General features: G+C 43.1%; 1 protein-coding gene across 1 annotated transcript; it reads left to right on the top strand.

The window, feature by feature from the left end:
* The first annotated feature begins 239 nt into the window (after positions 1 to 239).
* ndfip2 (Nedd4 family interacting protein 2) lies at positions 240 to 8,157 on the top strand. Its single transcript, XM_065951900.1, has 8 exons — positions 240 to 446; positions 2,195 to 2,429; positions 2,608 to 2,738; positions 3,089 to 3,176; positions 4,123 to 4,247; positions 4,863 to 4,929; positions 5,058 to 5,173; positions 5,260 to 8,157. The coding sequence occupies exons 1-7, from the start codon at positions 420 to 422 to the stop codon at positions 5,159 to 5,161; spliced, it is 777 nt and encodes a 258-aa protein (XP_065807972.1). The 5' UTR covers positions 240 to 419; the 3' UTR covers positions 5,162 to 5,173; positions 5,260 to 8,157.
* Positions 8,158 to 8,584: the final 427 nt, after the last annotated feature.

The following is an 8,584-nucleotide window of genomic DNA, read 5'->3' as shown; positions in this document are numbered from 1 at the left end:
TACATGTTTAAATAATGATTAAAATCAATGTAAAAACACATCTGTTTGTTCCACTACACACATGCATTTAATTAATCAAACAGTTATATATTTATTTATACATTTGTTGATTTATTTCCAATATAGAATAATTGATGACACATTTAATGATTTAATTAATTATACAAGTATCCCGTCAGGTTTATTTTGAAAAACTGGACCGGAAGTGCCCCCACATGTGGGCGTGACTTTACTTTTGTTGGTCTCCGTTAGTTACTTGACGGAGCGCCGCGGAGGTTTCGCAGCCATCTCTCCCCCGTCGGTCCTGCTTGTTACCCAGTTAGAAAAAGAAGAGCCACGCTTTGGGAGAACACCTCGATCCAAACACTTCCCATCTTTGTCTCCTCGGCTGGCGTCGTTGCCAGCTGAATCTCCTCGGGATGGACCCAGCGAGCCGATACCAAGTGGTGAGTGTGAATCATAACACCGTCAATAGCTCGGCCTGTCACAGACAAAACAAGGCCTTACACGAGTTAAAACCCCACTAAAAACTGTGTACTAGTGAATTACATGACGTAGACACAATTTAACCACTGAGACATCTCTGCTGTTCTGTCAAATAACATATTTGTCTATTTCAAGTGTCTTAAATTGTGTTGTTTTGACAGCTAGCCTCACGCACCCAAGCACTTCCGCATCGACTCGGCTAACATTAGCAACCAGCCAGCCGAGATAAATGTTGTGAGTCTTGGAAGTTGACGTTTCAAACAAGCTGACAGTGTAATTTTCACGTTGCGTTGCTGTGACACTTCTGAAGTCATGGCTTCTAATTTAGTTCAGCTTTCAATGGCGGTGAGGTGTTTGAGGTCAGCGGTCAATTTGGGGAATGTTTGCGATTTTTTTTTTTTTTTTTAAGCCACAAAAGATGGTGACCCAAGTGTCACCAGACACCTAAAGGAACTGTAATAGTTGAGAGTGTTTGTTTAAAAGTAAGCTAATGTTGTGCTTTAACTTTTTAACCTTGGCCCAAGAGTGAAATATTTAGACTGTGAAAAAAAAAGAAAAAAAAAGAAATGTAGGTTCAAGAGGTCGAGACAATCAGATAAGAGTCATCTGTCGTCACTTCCTCTCCACATTATGCCATCAGATGTTCTCTTCTCTCATCTGGATACCGCTCAGGGTTCTTCGAGTACAGGACCTCCCCTTTTCATTTCTTTCTTGAGTTTCTGAGATGTTCAGACTCACGAGGAGGCTTGTGGTTACTGTGTTACAATCTTATGTAATCGGGCCTGTGTGTGTGTTTGTGTGTGTTTGTGTGTGTGTGTTTGTGTGTGTGTGTGTCGGGGGGGGGGGCAGCAGCAGCAAATTGTGTCCTTGATTCCCAGCCAGACGTCAGCCACTCGTTCAACTCGACCGCCGGTGCCGCTGCTGGTGGAGTCTTGGAAAAGCGCTTTTGAATTCCAGGGTTTTGCTCAGGATATTATCGCCGTGGTGACGCACGAATAAGCCCTTGATTATGACCTGATATCTCTCATTCTGGGACTTTTATCAGTGTGACATAAAATGGTGCGAGGAAGGGTGATTTCCCCCCACCCCCCTTTCTGTTGTGGGTTGTACCATAAATACATACTTGTCAAAGCTAAAGCACATTTATTCCAACTGTTGACACATCAGGGACGTGTCTCAAGGCTCCGAACAAGTTCAACTTGCTTAACCGCATTGAGACTACTTTAGGTAATCTTTGCATTAGCGGTGTAACATTTGCCGCTCGAGTCTGCGGCAGCTTTCTCTGATTATCGGTTTCGGGGCCCCTGATTATGTAGAGCTCAGAATTACAAGGTGGATTGAGGCCTTGCTTTGGGTTAACTTCCCCAGAGAAAGTGAGGAAGAGTCCGTTCCCCCTCCCCTTCTCCTCTCTTTGCCCACTCTGACTTCCCTGCCAGCCGTTCCATAACCACCATGTTCCCATCGCCCTCTGTAATTTCAGAACGCTTCTGGCACTTAAAAATGAATGCACTCAAGTTTGTCACAGACTCTTTCAGCTGTAGTGAGAATTGGGACACTAATGACCTGCTTTAAATATGTTGCAGATGACTTTTCAAAAGGCCTTCCTGTGTTGACATACTGTGTAGTCTCCTGCCTCGAGCGGCCGCACTACTTCGCCTGATCTTTTGCCCCGTTCTACATCTCTTCCTCTTCCCCCCCCTCCCCCCAGCTGCACAATGAGGAGGACTCCTCAGAGGCGTCGACCAGCGATCAGCAGCCGTGCACCTCCGCGGCGGCCCAGGCTGGGACGTCGAGCCAGAGCCAGGCCCAGAGCCAGGCCCAGGCCGGTCCGGCTCCTGCCCCGTCAGCAGAAGAGCCGTGCGGATCAACGACTCAAGGGGACACTGATGCACCTCCGCCTCCTTACGCCTTCATCGACCTAGGAGCAACCGCTGCCTCGCCTGGTATGAAAAAAAAAAACGTGCAGCCCCAGAAAATGTTTCTGCACGTTTCTTAAAATAGCAGCAGTCGTGGTTTTGTGGAGTTTTTTTTTTTTTTTTGTGGCCATGATGGGGTGAGCACATTCTTTTTTTCTTTTTCCTTTTCTGACCCGTCGTCCTCTCTTCTACATCGTCCTCACAGAGAGTGGCTTCCAAGCCGACTTCCCAGTGCCTCCGCCCTACAGCGTCGCGACCTCGCTGCCCACGTATGACGAAGCGGAGAAGGCCAAAGCAGCCGCCTTGGCTACCTCCACTGTGGACGTGATGCCTCGGGTGAGGACACACACACACACACACACACACACACACACACTGACTCTTTGTAGTAGGTATTAGACTTGGGTGGTATTCGTTTTTTCATAATACCGTCTTGTATTAAATAAATAAATATATAAATAATAATAAAAATAAAAAAAAAAATATATATATATATATATATATATATATAAATAAATTTTAAAAAAGAAATCCTACTAGCTACAGTACGGTAGTTGAGCTCTCAGCCTGCAGGGAAAGTTGTAATACCGCCTAAGCCTTGTAGGTTTGCCTTTGTTGAATGTACATATTTACAGTTCGCTTCATCTCACTGTTTGGTTGTTTGTTTGTTTGTGTGTACACGTTAGGATGATGAATTCCCTCCCCGAGATGATTTCAGTGATGCCGATCAGCTGCGAGTTGGGAACGATGGAATCTTCATGTTGGCCTTTTTCAGTAAGTTTTTTTTTTTTTCTCTTCCGATGCATTAAATAAAAATGTCACGCCAGCCGGTATGAGAGGATGGAACCACTTATTTGCCTCCCAAACACAACAGTGTCAATATTTGTTTCCTGACATGTCACCATAGGTGGCAATCATCGTCTCAGAGACGAGATATGCCTCCAGGAGCGGGAGGGAATTTCAGGTGAAGCAAGCGGTTAGCGTAAAACGACTTCCAGGCAAGAGTTCCTTTTCTGTGTGTCTTTAAAAAAAAAAAAAAAAATTTGTTCATGACATCCCCGGAGTAGCTCCCGTTCATCTGTTGAGTCTCAAGTTTCAACGCTAGAATGTAAGCCAAATAAAGCGGCTTCGCTCTGGATCGCTTCAGCGGTATACGCCTTGGGGGGGGGGGAAAAACCACGGCGTGATGCAGATTTGGAAAAGAGAAAAAGTCCAGCTTTGTCAGGTGTGTCCTCAAGAGGAGAGGAAAACAAACTTTTTGTTTGTTGAACGGAGATCGGACAAACACTGGCCCCTGTGTAGCTGGTTTAGCTGTTGTTGCTAGCGACTCATCGGGTGTGTAGACGGAGGTTTGTCAGTGTGAGCTCATGTCCAACCACCGGGGGGGAGGTACTAAAAGTGCGTCTTGATGTAGTGGTTGGTGGCAGGCGTCCCAGGTTCTGGCCCCGACCTTGGGCTCTTTCCCACATGTCGTTCCTCGCCCTTTCTCTCTTGAATTTCTGACTCTGTCCTGTCTCTGAATAACGGCCTGAAAAAGCCGAAAATGAAACCTTAAAAATAAAGTGCGTCTGATACACCAAACTTTACGGTTCATGAATCTGGTGTTTGCCTTCACAATCGAAGATGTTCTTATCACAAAACATCCATAAAAGCATCATGGCCACATTCTTTCCTTTTTTAAACATTTTTTTTGTGACATGCTGTTTGTTTTTCCCTCTAGTGGCTTTCCTGTTCAACTGGATCGGGTTCTGCTTGTCCTTCTGTCTGACCAATACCATCGCAGGACGCTACGGGGCCATCTGCGGCTTTGGCCTTTCTCTCATCAAGTGGATTCTCATAGTCAGGGTGTGTTTTTCCATTTCAGATTGTTGTTGCTGTATTAAGGGGGAGCTCTTTGTATACATGGGCCAATATAGGATATGTATTTTGTTTTTTCATTTCTGAAAACTACAGCTCGACCGATTTATCAGCCAGCCGATACTATCGGCCGATATTAGCACATCAAGTGACTATCGGTATCGTCCAATTTTTCCGCATTTAGATTTATTCACCAGTCAAATAGAATTTCATTTGAGTGTTGTTGCACCACACTAGCGGTTATCTTCCTGGCTGTCACCAGCAGGGTGTGCTATTTGGATTACAACAAGCTTTATCACTACCCAGAGTGTCAAGCAGTGACCATCCTGTCTAAGTTATACTGCGTATCTTTTCGGCAAGTGTTTGATAACTGCATTTGAAATATCAACAAAGTAAATGAAAAGCTATATCTATCTCTACAGATTGAACATAGCTCTAAGAAAGATATCGGCTGATATCGATATCTGTTTTTTTGCTCCCCAATACCGATATCGGCCCCAACAATCACATATCGGCCCCAAAAAAGTATCGGTCGAGCCCTACTTAAAACCTTATGAGGTGTTTCCAAAACCAAAAGTAATGATTCTGTTTCTCTGTTCTCAGTTCTCCGATTACTTTACCGGCTACTTTAACGGTCAATACTGGCTCTGGTGGATCTTCCTGTTGCTCGGTGAGTACGACCTGATTGTCCAGCACCGTTTTTTTTTTTGTTTGAGATTTCCGCTTTTTGAAATGAACCTCTCTCTCTCTCTCTCTCTCTCTCTCTCTCTCTCTCTATCTCTCTATCTCTCTCTCCAGGTCTGCTGCTGTTCTTCAGGGGATTTGTGAACTACCTTAAAGTCCGCAACATGTCAGAGAACATGGCCACCTCTCACAGAACACGCCTCTTTTTCCTCTACTAAACAAAAAAAAAAGGTAAAGATAAACCCCCTCCACATCAAAGTAAGAAGAACCATCTGTTGCTTCTTGCTCTCTTTGATTGTATTTTTTGTTCCTCCACAGGTTTCCTTATCATCATCACCATTCCTTTCCAATGTGAAGTTCCTTCCCCTACCCCTCGAATGACCTGACCGAGGAGCCTCGCAGCGAAGAGAGGAAGACGGGGAAGGAATGAAGGCGAGAAGTAGGGACAAAATGTTCACCAGTCTCATTAAAAAAAGACTCGCTCTGAAACCCCTCCGCTTCCTCTGAGCTGAGCCCCCAAAACCCCAGTCTTTGATGATTCGATTTTCAGCCCTGGCTTTTTTATTTTTCATTTTCTTTCACGCCGAACTCTCTTCACTGCCTGCTCCAAGATCCCCGGAGAAGAAAGAAAAAAAAAAAGTCTCTCAACAGTCCCTGAGAAAAACATTACCTTAGTTAAAAGAGGCCAACCCCTTACTTCTAAGAGACAAAGACACTTTAAACGAAAGCACAATGGAAATCTTTGAACCAGAAAAAAAATGTATTTTAATATAACAAAGTGTAGCTCATTTGCTATAAAACTGCGTTCCCTGTGGAACCATCTCATGACTGCAGGTCAAATATAAAGAAAAAGTAAATGTAGGAAGTGGTTGCCTTTCCATCTAGTCTTACCTTAACGACCAGCCAACCCTGACAAGGTCGACCGTGCGTGTGACCTACATCTCAGCGATTTCGCCCGAGAATTCCTCGCCAAACAGCAAGCTGGTGGATTTTGCCTAAAGGGTACCTATATGTGGGTTTACATATCACAGACCCTGACACATGTCGTGTTTGTAAACCAAACACAACATTTACAGTGTCATCTCTTAAATCCAAACTTTTTGTTTTTTAAGGTCAAATGAGCCGCGACAACACTGGACTTCAGATGAACTTCCCCCAGTTTGTCTGAGCCTTTGAACAAGTGTTTTGGATAGACATCAGAAAAGCTCTGCTTGCCCTAAAAAGAGAGAGAGGAAAACAAAGTCGATAAAAGTCAGTCACAGTAGGTCACTGAAAAAAAAAAAAAATCCTTGAAAATGTGCTCGATAAAGCTTTTCTCGCTTATAAGAATTTTGATGTTCCAACCTATGCAGATGATGTCTTTACCTATCATGAGACTTTACTAAAGGGGCGTGATTTAACATATCGCTGCAATAAGGATCAAATTAAAAAAATGCTTTAAAAACAAGTCAGTAGTCATTTCATCTAACCCGCTCATCCCTCGCCTTTTCTTTACTCCGCTTTCCTAGGTAGGTTGTCTCACCTTTTTTTAAGGCTTTGTCGTATCACAACACATCTCCGTTTTCACCTTTTAAACATGTCACGCTGCTGTCTGGTTTTTCCCGTCTCCCACATATAGTCGACAAATCAACTGGCTAAACAGTTACTGTAACACTTCCCAGGGTGAGCAGTTATCAGTGGATGCTCCTTGGATAATCAGAGTTTTTTTATTTTTTTGAAGTCCAAGATATCCGTCAGTCTATTCAGAGATAAGTGGCCCAGAGCTCAGGACGGTTCGGGAGGTCGGCTTCTTCTGCACTTCCTGCTTCAGTGCTCTGGAATTGGAAGCGTTTGACATAACAGTGCAGTAGCTGTAACGAGCCGTGCTTACTGTAAGTGATACTCTTTCGGAATAGAATCGTCGTATGCAATTTATTTTGTAAATGCTGCGGATGCAAAGTCCCGTGCTAAAGGTGAAATTGAAAACGGTATCAGTTTTGGAGAAAAGTCGAAAACAAGCTGCAGAGAGAGATCACAGAAATCTTTACTGTGTTCACTTGCCAACAAAAATCATTTGAATGAACAGGAAATCAGAGAAAAATGCAATAAAAGCAACTAAAATGTGACTGGTTGTGCATGATTTAGATGAACCCAACTCATGTATCTCTCTCTGGGATTTTCTGATTTAGATTAGATTCAAAATTTCCTCTTTTCTTTCTTTTTTTTTTCTTGGAGCCAGAAGCTTCTGGTTCCCGCAACAAAGCTTCTTCTGTGTGGAGAGGAGATGTTTCTTATTTTGAGGACGATGGTCTAAAACAGCCATGAAGCGAGGACACACTGTCCAGCATGAACAGAGTGTTGAGTAGCTCGTGCAGCCCTGAGAATGGCTTAAATATACTTACTTTTGAACCGTGCAAATGCGTCGACCACCCGCTGCCTCGTGAATGTAAATGTTCACATACTTTCCTGTGTGCAACGCTGTGTTACTGGAGGATTCCTCTAGAGGGAGCACCACACTGATCAGACGGTGTAAAACACAGAAGTAGAGGTGATGTTTGCGGCACTGACACATCATAGTGCAGGGTTGTTGCTGACTCGCCGCTTTCCACCGTTTTTGTCGCGGCTCTCTGGTGTCTCACAATACAACTATACTCTGCCCCTAGTGGTTATATATGCATATTGCATCTCGCAGCCGTTCACAACCACCGCAGGATACGTCATGCATACGCTTAGTTAAAAGCAAGTATACTCAGGGCTTAACTGGACAAAGAAAGACATGCATTTTTTTTTTTTTTTTTTTTTTTCATTTTGTTGTTGTCATCAGATAAAATGAAACGTGTATATAACAGCTCATGCCAATTTATAATATTTGCACTTTGAAGAATTTATGTACAGTCTGATTTGTGAATCTGCTTAACTTGGTGCGATGGGTTAGAGAAAAGTGTTATCTTAGCCGTCCCGAGTTTTTGAACTGGAATTCTTAAATCTTCCCAAATGGATAATTTGCCTTTTTGCACTTTTTTGCTTTACAAATGGATGATATTGTTGTCGTGTGTCATTGTCATCGCTTTGAGCCTAAACTGTGACAGCTAGAGTATTCCCCAACTGATTTTTTTATTTTTTTTTGTATGCTTTTCTTTTTCTGACTTGGGTCATATCCCTCTTAAGCCTCTTCCAGCAATATCATGATCTTTTCAACAAATTAAAGCTCTGCTGCATGATTTGTCCACCCGAATGAGTGGGATAATTCTTGGATTAGAGCCCGACCGATTTATCGTCCAGCCGATAATATCAGCATATCAAGTGACTATCGGTATCGGCTAATTTTATTGCAGATATACGCTGATATTACTAGATTTATTCACCAGTCAAATAACATTTAATTTGAGCATCATAGAATTACATTAGCAATTCTCTTTTACCAGCAGGGGGCGCTATATGGATGCATTATTACTCTCCAGAGTGTCAAGCGGTGATGCCCATACATGCTCAACTGATTTTGTCGGCACATTTATCGGTATCAGATTTTTTTTTATCTCCCTAAATATCGACAGCAGTATCGGCTCCAAAAATCCCATATCGGTCGGGCGCTAACTAAGATAAATCAAGTACATTTATGTGTTTGTAAATACATTTAAAGAGTCGGCAGCCAAAGTATTAAT

Source organism: Labrus bergylta, chromosome 24 (genome assembly GCF_963930695.1).
Source record: "Labrus bergylta chromosome 24, fLabBer1.1, whole genome shotgun sequence".
NCBI classification, from domain to species: domain Eukaryota; kingdom Metazoa; phylum Chordata; class Actinopteri; order Labriformes; family Labridae; genus Labrus; species Labrus bergylta.
This window is presented reverse-complemented; position numbering and strand designations above follow the sequence as displayed.